Source organism: Macrotis lagotis, chromosome 5 (genome assembly GCF_037893015.1).
Source record: "Macrotis lagotis isolate mMagLag1 chromosome 5, bilby.v1.9.chrom.fasta, whole genome shotgun sequence".
NCBI classification, from domain to species: Eukaryota; Metazoa; Chordata; class Mammalia; order Peramelemorphia; family Peramelidae; genus Macrotis; species Macrotis lagotis.
In genome coordinates, this window is record NC_133662.1 from 93,359,928 (window position 1) to 93,376,287 (window position 16,360).

Below are 16,360 nucleotides of genomic sequence, written 5' to 3' on the forward strand. Positions count from 1 at the left end.
TAGGTGGCGCAGTGGATAGAGCAGCAGCCTTGGAGTCAGGAGTACCTGGGTTCAAATCCGACCTCAGACACTTAATAATTACCTAGCCGTGTGGCCTTGGGCAAGCCACTTAACCCCATTGCCTTCACAAAAAAATCTAAAGAAAAAAAAAGAAAGAAAGAATGGGTAAAAGTTGTAGGTTAAAAAAACTTAATTTTCTTTATAGGAAAAACTTCTTAACCATTAAAAGAACAAGTTGCCCCAGGAGGTAATGGATTCTCACTATCTAAGCATCTTCAAGTATAGGCTAGAGATGACTAATAAGTGTCTTAGCTTATCAATATCCCCTATACCCTTCATTGGATCATGATGCCTCTGGGAATAGGAAAGGAATAATTTTTCACTATCTAGCATAATGTCTATTACAAAGCATGATCTTAATAAATGCTGTTCAGGGGAATTTCTACAGCACATCTCCTGACAGTGAATATTCATCTCATTCTGAATTATTTTCAGAACTGCTGCTAATACCACAATAACCATTGTTAACACACAATCAGTTCTTGGAATCTTATTTGAATAATTAAAATAAAACACAAAGGAAACAAGTTTTGAAATTAAACTCTTAATTTAAACAAAGCAAAATTGAAGAAAAATAATTCAAGCAAAATATATTGATATCCAAGAATTTAATATTCAAACTCATACCCATAAAGGAATTCCCATTGTAATAAATTCAAATAGTATTAATCTGGCCTCTACTTCAAGATTTTTCAATAAGGAGGAACTCACTCCTTCCCAAGGTGCTGGTAACTACTATGACAGGATTTACTGTCTTTTTAACATAAAAAAAAATAATTCTCACTCTTAAAAATAAAAACTTAAATATTTATTTTTGTTGGTCGGAAGTCATCTTTACAATTGAGATAATAATATACACAGAACAACCATTTGTATAAGATTCAAACTTTAAAACCAATAATTCAAGCTTTTCCACAAAAGTGAGTTTCGGCTGTAAGGGAAATCTCACTTCATCACGAAGAACTGGCTCTAACAGAGATAGACAGACATCTAGGAAATGTGTCAATATTTGTCTCAATAAGAAACATGTGCTCTAAAGGTCTACTTTATTGTTACAAAATGGGAGTTTCCAGAGAAGTTAAAAGTGCAGAATTATAACTGTAAAATTCTCATGAGAACAACTTGTAATCCAGCAGTTCTTCACATATACACTCAAAATCACAGTAGTATGAAAATGTCAAGCAAGGAAGATAAGTTGATAAGTTCAATTCTCTTGAATATATACATAAACATTTTCATGTAAACTGTAAACAGCCAAAACAAAGCTCAGTTATTATTATCATCAATATTACTAGCTTTTTACAAAAAATCATCATTGGCAATAGATTTATATAGATTAAAAGTTATGACTGAAGTTTATTTTAACTCATGCTTTGATTGAACATGACTAAAATAGCAGAGCAACAGAAATCAAGTTCATCTTGACCTTCCTTTTTCATACATGTCCCATGAAGCCACATAGAATGAATTAATAACTAATGATAGTTCTGAGGGAGAAAAAATATATAGACATTACCTTCAACTAAATTTCAAAATGATGATTTTCAAATTTCAATCACTTATTGTTCCTCCAATAATTTGCAGATGGATAGGTCCATAGATAAGGGAAACTGATTTATAACCAAAGGCTTTGTCTAAGTAAAATGTCAACAAATAAGGCATAATAAATTTACACATTTTATTCACCATGTGTATTAGAAGCTAATATCAGTGTCAGTACTCATCCCCAAGACAGTTGCAAGGATTACTCAGAAAAAAAAGAGAAATGGACAACTGTATGGCTGTGATTTCTAAAAGACAGAGGATAGAAAAGGATACAACTTTCACCTATGAAATAATTCTGTTTAGTCTGCAACAAGGATTTATTTTTGTCTTTTCTTCCAAAGTGTTTTAAAAATCAGTTCTAGATCCTGTGAGTGGTAATAAACAGTAGTAGTTTATTCAGTGGTGTCCAAGAAAAATATAAAAGTGGTAAATAGTCAACAAATAAAAATTCTGCATCTGAAAGTACAAATTTAAACCCTAATTTTGAACAAACCAGAAAAAAAATAAACCTCTTTAAAGAGACTGCAATGGAAAAAACATTGAATAGGACCCAAGATCAAATTCTAAAATGCTTATTTTATTCCATAAATTAAAAATAAAATTTAATAATAAAAACAATTCTAGCTATCATTTTCTACCTGTGTGATCTGGGGCAAGTCCTTCAGTCTCTCAGGGTCTCACTTCCTTCTTCTATAAAATGATAGGGGCCTTGGAATAGATGACCTCTGAGATCTCTTTCTGGCTCTAGCTAAAAGATCTAATGATCTCTAATGTAACCTAGAAATTCTATTACAAGCTCAAGCAATTTTCCAGGATGATTAGCATTGCTGCCAGGTATCCCTTCTGATCTTTCAGGATCCTTTTAGCATCATATGGCATCTCAACATCTAACCCTGTCAAAAGCTATATCGTTCTTAAGTATTACAAATAAGCTATTCTTTAAAAGTAAAAGATAAAATTACAACTATCTGCCAGAAATTTAAAAACAAAAATACTTTGAATAAAAACAACCATGTCAGAATGCAAATTATACTGATTATTAGCTTTGGAGATTTATTTTCTCTTCTATTATACCACTTTAATACCTGTTTTTAAAACCAGTTAGTGAAAAGCTTGTTAAAGTTGAACAACACATTTCAATCTGTGACTAGTATAGCCTGTTTATATTTTGCATAATCATTCACTAAAATAATTTGGCCACAAAGTAGTTTTGGACTTGAAATATATAAACAAAACCCACCATAAATGCAGGACTGGGAATAAGGGTACTAATCAATTCAGGGATAAAAGAATGGTTAGAGAAATTTCAAAAAAGTTGTCACACAAGTACTATTGACATTTCATTATTTCATATTTTAGAGGGAAAATATATTGATAGCATCAAAACTTTCTCCTATCTTTTCACCTTTCCTTGGTGAATACTGTCAAACTTCTAATGCAAGCAACTAAAATTTTTACTTGTGAATTCTAAGTGACTAATGTCAACTTTTAGAAAATTAAAGATATAGGTGACTATCATCTGAAAATAGCCCCAATATGTGGATCTATACAAAGTTACAAAAGCCTTTAACTTGATAGTGGATGACTATCTTAAAATCAAATCTGCTGGGTTTTTCTATTTCCTTTAACCTTCCAAATCCACAAGTCCTCAGATGATGCCATGCACTTTATCAGTTTGAGGAAGAGATGCAGAAGCAAAAAGTTCAAGGAAATACTGGAGAGCAATGTCTACATTTTCTGATTTGGATTATTCAAATATCTATTTCCATTTCAGCCCTCTTCTTTTGAGCTATTAAAGATGATGAATACCTTGAAATCTATCATTTGATATGAAAGAAAATCATTCATGAAATCTAAAACTCAAGCTGTAGTGGCTGGGGTTAAGGGTGATGATACGATAAATCAGAAATATTAATAGTCATTATTTCAATTTGATTAGAGCAGAGATGCTCCAAAATTCAATTCCTTGTGGACCTACTAGATTTGCTCTTTCATCGCCCTTGTCTCATCCCATCTGGATGTTTTTTACACATGCTATAAATTACCAAAGGATCAATAAGAACCTGTAATCCCTGCCACTAGAGAGGCTGAGGTCAGGGGATCCCCTTAGTTGGGGAGATCTGAGCTATAGAAAGCTATGTCAGCTGAGTATCCATTAAGTTTGTTGTGAATATGGGGAGCCCCAGCAGCAGAGGTTTCACCAGATCAAAGCTCCCATGTTGATCAGTAGTAGGATCAGACCCATGACTAGTCCTTGCATTTCCAGTCTAGTTAAGATGGAGATACTCAGGATTTTTTTTTTCTTTTAAAGAATCAATAAGCAAAGGGGGATGGGGAAGATAATGAGGGAGAAGCATGGAGTCATCTCTACTACTGGGAAAAAAAAAACAACTCAGTACCTGTCCTACTGCAGTGAGTATGGCTCTGGTTTCCTAATTTTACTAATGAGAGATTTTCAACTCAGAGAATGCCAATGTCCCTAAATCTCGGCTTGTTAGAGGTTGGCATTAACATAGCTTGCTTGCTACATTGCCCCAACCCACATCTGAGACTCAGCAAGATTCTTGAGCATGTGTGTTTGTACAAAAAACAATGGAACTGTTACCAAACTGCTCATCTCACTTAGTTTATTTCTAATTTTCAGTGCATGATTAACCCTACATTTCTACACCCCATCCCTATGGTCTATAAAAGGCTAAGAAAACTCTGAACATCCTTCAATTCCTTCTTAAAAATTGTAATATACCCTGTACCCGAATAGAATGAACAATTCTTTAGTCACAAAAATTAACCCTTATGACCTAAAACAACTTTCTCCTCCTCAGACAGCATGGTACGATGATTTGAGCTCTGGCTTTGGAGGCAGAAGACTAGAGTTCAAATTCCGCACTAGACACATATTGGCTGGATAACCCTTGGCAAATCACTTAACCTCTTAGTATTCTAAACAATTCTCTATTATATGTTGAAGAGAAGGCATCAACTTGCCAAGGGAGACAGAATTTCTTCATCTAAGATTTCTCTATACTAATAAATATCTTAGACCCAGTCCCCATCTCTATTTGGTTTTCTACTACCTCAGTTCTGCCCTTTTGACTCCTACTATAACAAAAATACTGCTGAGTTTAACAAACTTTAATAGTTTCAGTCAATAAAACTGAAAGTGAAGATTAAAGAAACCATGCCTAGAAGCAAGAACATTTTTTAACTATATACTAGATTAAAATAAAATGAGCCACATATAAAAATAACTCTGAAACAATATGTGGCCCAAAACATCAGATGAATTGCTGTTCATAATTTGTTTCATAAAGTGCACCAAAGTAAATATTAATGACTTTTCAAATGTGACAACCCCTAGACTTTTATTATTACCATTAATAACAACTCAGTCATTATTTTTAATAATAATGATAACAATAATAATAATAATAAGTTGACATTTTCCCACTGAAGAATGAGAGGTTTTTGGCTCCAATGCAATGGCAAAAAATGTAGCAACGTCTTCCTAGGGGGAAAAAAACCATGCAAAACTTAACTAAGAATACCTTAGCAGCATACAACAATTCAACACACCTACAATTCAATGCAAAGTAGAGGCTCAATGAACACTGAGCACAAACCCAATCCATGTGGAAAGAGCAAAAGAAAAAAAAAAAAGGACCCACAACTTTTTTTTCTACCAAAGTGTGAGCTTCCCTTGAATCCCGGAGGTAACACCTTTGCTTCACTATTAGATATCCCTGTTAGCAAACAGTACAACAAATAAATAATTTCTCTCAATGTGTACATACATACACACACACACACACACTCCAATATACTCACATATATCTATATATGAATGAATATATACATATATATGTGTTGTATATGTGTGTATATATATATATATATGTGTGTGTGTGTAGAAGATAATTAAGTCATATTAAAAAATCAGTAAAATGGTGGAAAAAACCACCCATGTGTAAACATGCAATTGTTTTTGTTTCACACTACTGTTCGGTGCTCTGCACACACATACACAGCACTGGGGCGAATACGTCGTTTTGTGTGGGCTGGGAGCTGTGGCAAAAACTTGAAGGACTTGGGCATTAAATCTAGGCAGGCATCATGAAATTTCTTGATTCTCCAGTAGTAAATTAGCGGGTTCAAAGCAGACTTGAGGTAGCAGAGCCAGAGTAGCCAGGTGCTAATCTCAAAGAAGTTGTGCTTATAGTAGAAGTGGCTGTTAAAGGTGGCCACGAGACTGTAGGTGGTGAATGGGGCCCAGCAGATGATGAAGACCACAAAGAGGATCAAGATGGTGGTGAAGGCACGCGTCTTAAAGCTCATGTCGATGCTCATCTGGAAGGGTCTCTGCAGACTCATGAGACCCAATTTGCTGGCTTGACTAAGGCAGATGCCCTCGGGATAGCTGTGAATTCGTACTGCATTGTGCCGCACAGTATTGAGGATGCCCATAAAAGAATAGAGCATCATCAGGAAAGGAATAAAGAAAGAAATGAGGACCACCAAGATGACATAGGCCTGGTAGCCAGGGTTGGTAGTATAGCCAAAGACACACTGAGGGGCTCTGGAAGGGATCTGCAGCTCTGGGTTGCCCACGGCCAAAGGGAATGCCACACAGAAGGAAGTGGCCCAAGAGACAGCAATGAGCATCTTGGCGCGGTATGGGTTCAGCTTATCCTGCCTCTGAACTATAATCAGGAATCTGTCAATGCTGATAATGAGCAGGATAGCAACTCCCTCAATTACAAAGAGCCAGAAAAACATAGCTGACACCCTGCAAAAGACTTTTCCAAAAATCCACTGAGTTGTGAGAATAGTCACCAGGGCAAAGGGCATATTCAGCACAGCGAGCAGCATGTCTGCAAATGCCAAGCTGGCAAGAAGGATGTTAATGGCAGAACGCATGGCAGCCTTCTGGTAGACCATAAGGCAGACAACAAAATTCCCAAGAAAAGAAACTAGTAGAATAAATATCATTATAGCAGAAAGAATGATCTGCAGAGGCAAGCTCAGACTCTTAAAAGCTTCCGATGTTGAAGAGACTGATGATGTACTGTTCGATGTCAAAGAAGCAATCTCTGTGGTGGCCACAGGATCCGACCCATGCCTCAGGGGGGAGTCGATACCACCAGGAAGGACAGACGGGGAGCTAGTAAAATTAATATAGGCATTTTCATAAATAACAAAAGTTGTGTTTGCTGTCCCAGGATGGGCAGCTGTCAGCACTGCCGAGAAGACCATGATTTGATTCAGAAGGATATAATGTTCAACCCAAGACACAGGGGTCCTTGAAACATTTCACCACTGATCAGCAGATACCATCTGGCCAGACTGGAAACACAGGCCTGGAAACTGAGGCATTCCATCTTCCACAACAGCCCGTCTAACTGAAAATAAACCACAAAAGATAGGAATTGAATCTGAAATGAACAAAAGCAAGTTTTCCTTTAAATTTCTAACTTTATTCTTTTTTGAAATTTAACTTTTTTTTTTTTGCTACTCTGGCCTGATTGCATCAATCTGGTCACTACCCTCAATGATGAAGATAATCACCTACCTCACCACCCTCTCATCCATTTTATTCTTTTTCTTTAAAACTTCTGAACTTTCTTATTTCAAGTTTTGAGCTACAAACTCTATCCCTCCCTCACCATCCGCCTCCCTTAAATGGCAAGCAATCAGATATGGGTTATACATGTGCAATTATGTAAAACATTTCCATATAAGTCATTTTATATAAGACCTGAATAAAAGAAAAAATGAAAGAGTGAAAAATAGCATGCTTCAGTCTGTATTCAGTCAAAATCAGTTGTTCTCTGGGGGTGGATAGTATGCCTCATCATTAGTCCTTTAGGATTGTCTTGGATCATTGTATTGCTGAGAAAAGCTCAGTAAACATTCATTTTATTCTTACCTATTAAAAATACTTAGTCATTTTTCTAACTTTATTAACAATGAAGTATCAGTCTCTTATTTTTTATGTGTAAATTATGATAGAAAAATATCTGAGAATTTTGAAAATCCTAAGGAAATAGAAAATACTGTAAACAGACATATACTTTATAACCTAATTTTGGTTACCTTTTATTTTGCAATATACACAATACAGAATGGAGCATCAGGCATGCAGTCAGGAAGACCTTGTTCAAATCTAGCCTCAGACACTTACTATCTGTGTATCTCTGGCAAGTTACTTATCTTGTTTGCCTCAGTTTCCTCATCTGTAAAATGAAGATAATAATAGCACCTACCTCCCTGGACTGGTTGGAAAATCAGATCAGATAAGTGCTCAGCATAGTATCTGGTATATAATAAACACTATAGAAATTTTGGCTATTAAATATTATTATTATTATTATTACTATTAAAACAATAAATATTAAGATTCTAGGTTTCACTATTTTCCTCTTCTGAGAAAACTCTGTCAGTCTGCTGAATATCTCCCCACACCAACTCTAATTACCTGTCATTCTTAATTTATTCACACCTCAATTTATTTGTCTTGAATGCTTTTCTTGTCTTTAATAATTCATCTTTTAAAAAAGTAAGCTGCACAATGCTACTGGGTAGGTCTCAATCAAAAGTTATGAATTAAAACATGCCATGACACCTTTGCTGTGATTAGCCAACAGCCAGCTTGAGAGTAAGAATGAAATACTTGATGGCTATGAAAGGGAAATATAAAGGAAGGGTAGGGAAAGGCTGATGGGAGGGTAAAAAACAAGCAAAAAAACCAAAATGCCTTTTATTACTTAACAATCAAATCTATGGCTGACTTTTTAAGGAGACTTTATTATTTATTTTCATTATATTACTGTTGCTGTTGTTATCAAACAGGCCTGAGATCAAATCATCCCACTAATACGTACTGGCCTAGCAATCCTGGACAAGTGGCATCTAAGGTTTACTCCTCCAGGCAGCTCTCTAAGATTAGAAGTTGCAAAGAGGGCATAGATCTACACTGATAGGAATTTCTTCCCATGGGAATTCATTAACCTCTAAATGAAATTTAGCATTTTCTTCAAATGTTTGAAGATATTATTCTGGTAAGGAGATGCCAAACAAGTCTATGCCACACCCACAGTCACACCTACCCCCTACCTCCCAAAAAATTAAGAACCTCTGCTCTATACCAAATCACAGGTCCAGTACCTGCTCTTATAGCTGTAAAATATAAAATTAACCTAAGGCATATGTTCCCTACTTTTCCTTAGATAAACTGACAAAATGCTAACATGCTAACATCATGCTTAATCTACCATCATAACTCATATATTTGCACTACCAATAACTAGACCATGGAACAATACTTGGTTCTAGATTTAATCAGCTAGTACACTTTTATTGAATTAGATGCCTTTACCGCTAGAGCCAGAAGGGTAAGGCAGCACTCACTAGTTCATTTTTAAACTCCTATAGTAGCCTATGTTAAATATGTAAAGGTATAACAAAGTAAATCACTTCTATTATAACTTGCTCTCTTAGAATTAAAAGACTGAGAAATAAAATAAGAACTCAAAAAATTAATTGATTCTAGTGGCTTATAAACACTTACAAACACTTCAGTATCACAGACATATCCAGATCTAGCAGTCAGTACACAAAGAGGGAAATACTATTTTCTTTCAGATGAGGAATCTTACTTTTCTTCAAGTTTTCATAAAGAAGTAATCAAAAAATTCATTTTAATTTCCCAACTTAAATCTAAGTCAAATACAATAGAATGCCTTGGCAGCATAGTGTGATGGATACAGAGACAGCCTTGAACCCTGAAAGATATAGATCCAAGTTCGGCCTTTGAAACAGACTGATAAATAACTTAATTCTCCAGTGCACCTCTCTCTCTAAGATTTTAAGACCACCTACATTGGTAGAGGAAGCTTACTCATCCAGGAATTCCCTACACCCATAAAATGACAAAATCCAGTCTTTATTCTTATCCTAAAATGGAAGCATTTTTAGCAAGATATTAATTTCCTTTGCTTCAATTAACAAATATTCATTTGTTATTGTAAGATACTCTGCCTCAATTACAGGTGTATGTCAGTTAAAGTCAGGTAGAAAGCTAAGCAGAGTGATGGACCTTCAATCAAAAAGACATGAGTTTAAATACAACCTCAGACCCTTACCAGCTATGTGATATTAGGCATTTAACCTGTTTGCCTCAGTTTCCTCATCTATAAAATCCAACTCCTTATTTGAGGATAAAATGAATTATTTGTAAATGCTCTACAAACATTAAAAATACTAATATTATTATTTCATTAGTTCTAACAGTCATTCCATGTGAAGACTAACCATTCGTTATTTCTAGGGGAAAATGTCAAAAAAGTCACCACAAGGGGTGGCTAGGTGGCGCAGTGGATAAAAGCACTGGCCCTGGAGTCAGGAGTACCTGGGTTCAAATCCGGTCTGAGACACTCAATTACCTAGCTGTGTGGCCTTGGGCAAGCCACTTAACCCCACTGCCTAGCAAAAACCTAAAAAAAAAAAGATTTCTTATTTCACTCGCGCACGTCAGGTCCCTTCACGGGCGGCGGCGGCTCGTGGCAGGCGGGCCCGCACTCTGGAGCAGCCAGTCCTTGGCCGTGTGGCACTCCCGGACCAGCTCTCTGCGGGAAGGCGGCTCGAGCAGCTCCTGGCAGTGGCAGCGAGCCATGGAGGCAGCCCTGGAGGAGCTACGGAAAGACCTGGGAGAAGTGAAGGAGTTGCTGGGAAAGGCCAGTAGGAAAAGAATCCGTGATGTCCTAACAGCAGAAAAGACCAAGTTAGAAACAGAAATCAAGCACAAGACAAAGCAGAAAGGACATGAGAAAGGAGAAACCATTGATAATGAGAAACCAGCTGCTGTGGTTGCCCCCATTTCAACTGGGTACACAGTGAAAATCGACAATTATGGATGGGATCAATCAGATAAATATGTGAAAATCTACATCACTTTAAATGGTATCCATCAAGTCTCCACTGAAAATGTACAGGTACAGTTCAAGGAGAGGTCATTTGAAGTGCTTGTAAAGAATCTCAATGGGAAAAATTACTCTATGACTGTCAACAACCTTTTGAAGCCCATCTCTGTAAAAGCTAGTTCAAGAAAGATCAAGACTGATACAGTTCTTGTATTATGCAAAAAGAAGCAGGAACAGAAATGGGATTACCTGACCCAGGTGGAGAAAGTATATGCAAAGAAAAGGGAAAATCTTCCTTTGATAATGACACAGATCCTAGTGAGGGGTTGATGAATGTTTTGAAGAAAATTTATGAAGATGGAGATGATGAAATGAAGAGAACTATTAATAAAGCCTGGGTAGAATCAAGGGAGAAACAAGCCAAAGGAGAGAATGAATTTTAAGACAAAAATGTCATTTCAGCCACCAATATGGAAAAATCCTTTCCAATAAGGAACTATTGCTGAGCTGCATGGATGCATTTGACAAGTATATTGTTTACAAAGCCTTCTTCCAAGCAAAGACCATGAACTCTCTCCATTTCATGCTGGAGGATTTATTTAAAATAAAATATGCTTATTTTAAAACACTTCTTTCAAGTAAGGTTGCCTTAGTGCCCTGGTTTTTGTGTGCAAGGAGAGAGGGTCATTGTTTCCTCATTTAAATGTCAAAAAAAAAAGTCTTGCTAATTAAAAAAGTTATATATTCATTATATCTAGTGTTCATCTGCACAATTAAAGGGTTGAACCTACAATCACAGTAAACTTGCTTTTCCTTCAAGGTTGGCATGGATCTTTAGTCTTTCAACTTGATATTTTAGGAAGAGCAGTTATAAAACTTGAGGTGTGAGCCTGTATATAGGTTGTGGTTATAAAGTGACCCTTGCTCCTCAAGGAACAGGGAAAAGGGAAGTTGAATTTTCAGTTACTGCTATGATGATTGTTATAAAAGACTTGATTGAAGTTTTAAAAGATGAACTTAATTACTATCTATAAATATTAGGGAATTACTTGAGAAACTAAAACTTCAAACAATTCAAAATTGAGTGAGCAAATAAGCCTCTAGTGGTGAGAACTAATCTCAAATTCTTACTGAATTAAACAGTTGATAACAATAAAATAAAGAAAAAATAACTAACAAAAAAAGTCACCACAAAGGTAATAGAATTATTATAACAAGTAATCCTCATAAGTTAAAAACATCTATAAATTTTCATCTATAGAATGCATCAGAGAATATCATTTTTTTTAGTCCAGTTCCATGATTTCATTCACAATGAATATTCCTGGTATGGAAAATCTCATCACTTATCTCCATCACTGACTCCTCTGTCATTTAGAGTCTTGTAGAATTTCTTGGAGCTCTGAGGAGTAAAGCACTCCTAGTCGCACAGATAGTTATATCCAAGACAGGGCTTGAACCCAGTTTTTTTAGTATCCATGGATTGGCATTTTTCTACTATGGCATACTTCCTCTCAAAAATAACTAGCATTTTACATAGAATTTTAGAGTTTTGTAAAGCATTTAAGTTGCATGAAGTCATTTGAGCCTTAAAACAGTGAGACAGGCACTAAGGCATTATTATAACCATATAAAGAAACAGGCATAGAGTAGATGATTAACTGACTGGTCTATGATCATCCAATGAATAAGTACCAGGAAAAGAATGTAAAGCCAGGTCTTCCCAACTCCAAGTGAAGCATTCTGCCTGTCCTACAAAACCGTCTGGAAAGCTTTTGTAGCCATATTCTCACATTTGTTCCTTTAGAATTTCTTCTACAATTTCTCCCTTTTCATTCCAGATCAACCTTTCATTTAAAGAAGATCAATGTGAGAATAACTGAAGTTGTCTTAGTAAGGAGCAGTTCAATTCCTAACTCCAAACTCATCTAATAATCATTTACTAAGCATCTGTTCACTGGGATCAAAGCCAGGTCAACTGCTTAGAAGAAAGCTATGCTCACTACCATATCTCTAATGCTAATTCCAAGGAACTTAATGACTGAGCACAGTCTCCCTCACTCAAATCCAGTTTACATGCTTGTCATGGCATCACCTCCCTGATGTCATGGTATTCCTGAAGAATGAAGGACAGAAAATTAAAGCATCTCTGAGGTACCACCTCACACCTCTAAGACTGGCCAATATAACCAGAAAAGACAATGATCAATGTGGGAAGGGATGTAGGAAATCTGGGACACTAATACATTGTTGATGGAGCTGTGAACTCATCCAACCTTTCTGGAGAGCAATTTGGAATTAAGCCCAAAAGGCAACAAAAACGTGCATACCCCTTGATCCAGCAATGCAATTACTGCATCTATACCCTGAAGAGATTATGAAAAAGGGTAAAAAATATCACTTGTACAAAAATATTCATAGCAGCCCTGTTTGTGGAGGCAAAGAATTGGAAATTAAATGAATGCCCTTCAACTGGGGAATGTATGTGATGGAACACTATTGTTCTTTTAGAAACCGAGAGAGATGGGGGAATTCAGGGGAGCATGGAAGGATTTGCATTAATTGATGCTGAGGGAGATGAGCAGAACCAGAAGAATGTTGTATACCCTAACAGAAACATGGGGGGTGATGATCAACCTTGATGGACTTGCTCATTCCATCAGTGCAACAATCAGGGACAATTTTGGGGTATCTGCAATGGAGAATACCATCTGTGTATAGAGAAAGAATTGTGGAGCTTGAACAAAGGCCAAAGACTATTATCTTTAATTTTAAAAAAAAGTTATCTTGTTATGTAATTTTGCTATCTCTTATACTTTATGTTTCTTCCTTAGGGATATGATTTCTCTCTCGTCACATTCAACTTAGATCAATGTATACCATGGAAACAATGTAAAGACTAACAGACTGCCTTCTGGGGTTCAGGGGGGAGGGAAGCAAGATTAGGGGAAAAATTATAAAATTCAAAATAAATAATCTTTCTTAAAATAGAAAGAGTATTCCCTCCAATTTTAAAAAAGTCATCTTATGTTTTACACAATTTTACCATCTCTAATATTTTCTTTCTTCCTTATGAATGTTTTTCTCTCAATGCATTCAATTTTGATCTATGAATATCATGGAAATAAATGTAAATACTATATCAGATTACCTTCTGTTGGTGGGGAGGGGGGAGGGAAGGGAAAAATTGTAAAATTCAAATAAATAAATTTCAATAATCAATAAATAAAAATTCAAATAACAAAATTCAAATAAAATTCAATAAAAATTAAAAAAGAATAAAGGACAAACATCATCATGAGTAAGCCAAAGTTATTAGGTTCAAGGAATGTATAGACAAAAATGGAAAAATTAAGTCTCTTCCCTCAAGGAACTAACCATCTACTATGAGTTAAACTACGTAAACAGATAATAATACATAGAATAATTTGAAGAGGGACAGATGACTAATAACTCAAGGGGGGCAGAAAAAGTTTCCCCATAGAATGTAGTGCATCAACTGAGTCTAGAAAGAAGTATGGCAGTCAGGAAGAAGAGACAAAGACACATTACATTCCAGGAATAGCCTGGGCTAGGAGAACAAAGTCATAGATGTAGGAAACAACAGCCAACTTCAAGCAATAGCAAAAAGATCAGTTTGGCAGGAATATAGAATGAATGAAAAGATGATAAAATATAATCCTGAGAAGTAACAGAGAGTCAAAATATGAATGACTAAATGTCAAGCTGAAGTGTTTGTATTTTATCTTCGCAGCAATAGGGAGAACTGAGGGTTTCTTGACTAGGGTGAGACTTGTTTATTAAAAAGATTACTCTGGCAGCTATGTGGAAAGTGGTTTAGAAGGAGTGAAAAATGAGAAGTAGAGAATCCAATTGGAGGAGGTTACAATAGTCTAGGCTAAAGATACTATATCCATAAAACCTTCCCCAACTATTCTGGCCCACTTAATTGATGGTAGAATGATCAACAAACCTTTTGCAAAAAGGCAGTTATTACACCTTAAATAAACCTTATGTTGTTAGTCTTTATTTTCCACTCTTTCAACAACAATTTTTTCCCCACTAAAAGAGTAGTGGTGGGGGTGATCATGAGTGTTCTTTTCTTTGTTCTTCTCTCCAAATCTTAGCTAACAGGGGCAGAGAAGGGTTTTACATCACTGTCTTACCTTCTTCTATTCTTTAAAAGCCCATCCTTGGGGGCGGCTAGGTAGTGCAGTGGATAAAGCACCAGTCCTGGAGTCAGGAGGACCTGAATTCAAATCAGACCTCAGACACTTAATAATTGCCTCGCTGTGTGACCTTGGGCAAGTCACTTTAATCCTATTGCCTTAAATACATTAAAAAAAACTTTTAAAAAAAAATCCCATCTTTGGTGTAGAATGGCTCGATGTCATGTTATATAACAGTCTTAGCCAGGTGTGAATCTCAATAAGCATCCTAGAAATACCCTTCTGATCCAGTTCCCTTACCTGTCTTTACATACTTCCTCCATGAAATGGGATACAAAAAAATCATAAATGGAGACATACCCAAAATAGGAGCAAATGGGACCAGGAATATTACTAATAGATATTTAAATGAAGAAATTAAGACTGGCAGAAGGCCATATATGATCCCCCCTATTGTGGGAGAGTTTGTGAGGTGCAGTGGAAAAAAATAGTAACTGCCATCTGTATATCTTAGAAAGATCTACAAATCACTTTTTAGCTATAATCTCAATTGACTGCTCTCCTGAAAGATGAGAACTCTGGGAATTATTACCTCCATTTAGTAGATATATTCAACAAAGCCCAGGGAGGTGAAATGATCTGCCCAAATTAAGATATCAAGTAATACTGAGGTCAAGGTCTCAAACCCAAGTTATTTCTAATTCTCAACCTCAGTTGCCAAGGTAATTCTTCTAAAGCACAGACCTCCCTGCTTGGTGAATTCCAGTGGCTCCCTATCACCTCTAGGATGAAATACAAAGTCCTTTGCTGAGTATTTAAAATGCTTTATAACCTTTCCCATTTCTTCCTTCCTAGACCTGTCACACATTCTTCCCTTCCACATTTTACAATCCAGTGAGGTGGTGCGGTAGAGAGACAACTAGACCTGGCATCAGGAAGACCAAAGTTCAAATGTAGCTTCAGAAAATTATTAACCCTATGACCCTGGGCAAGTGACTTAACTTCTATAACAAGACAATTCTATCTCCTTTCTCCAGACTTTGTACTGGCCATTTCCCACACCTTCCATATTCTATTCTCTCATCTCTTTCTCTTTGTATCCCCTGCTTTCTTCAAGAATCATCTTAAATTTCACTTCCTAAAGGGATCCTTTCCTAACATTCCCAGCTTTTGACCTTTGAAATTATCTTCTGTGTTTTTGTCTGTCTCTTCTGTGCACACAAACACATCTTTCTAATTTTGCCTTTCTAAGTGATATCTCTTTTTAAATAGTAGATTGGGTATGGAGGTACAGAATCCAAATCACTGTCATTTTTTTGATAAAAGACTTTTATATCAATATTCAGAAAATATGTTCCATTTTGTGTCTGTTACCCTTTTTTCTATTCTTAAATTCTCTGGGAATAAACTAGCTTAGTTGAGTTTCACTGCCTTTTTTTAATTTGTGAAACTATATTGCATATAGTAGTATCATGGAATTCTATATTAAGGATACAGGGAAGGCCACTAAGTTTAACACCATCACTCCATATTACAAAGAGGAAAGTGTGACCCAGATGGTTTATGCCTAAGCTAACATGTGAATAAGAAAGGATTCAAATCCAGGACTTCCTCCCTTTAATCATTCTATATACTATATACCTTGATGCCTCTTGTCTAACCCTTCTC

General features: G+C 36.0%; 1 protein-coding gene and 1 pseudogene across 2 annotated transcripts in view; one reads left to right on the top strand and one right to left on the bottom strand.

The window, feature by feature from the left end:
- Positions 1-707: 707 nt before the first annotated feature.
- GPR63 (G protein-coupled receptor 63) overlaps positions 708-16,360 on the bottom strand; it is a 61,803-nt gene continuing 46,150 nt past the window's right edge. For both annotated transcript variants that reach the window (XM_074187194.1, XM_074187195.1), the window contains exon 2: positions 708-7,004. In XM_074187194.1, the coding sequence (XP_074043295.1) occupies positions 5,596-6,858 (1,263 nt within the window). In that variant the 5' untranslated portion in view covers positions 6,859-7,004 and the 3' untranslated portion in view covers positions 708-5,595. The remainder of the gene's footprint in view (positions 7,005-16,360) is intronic.
- Positions 10,192-11,016, top strand: LOC141489801 (calcyclin-binding protein-like; annotated as a pseudogene).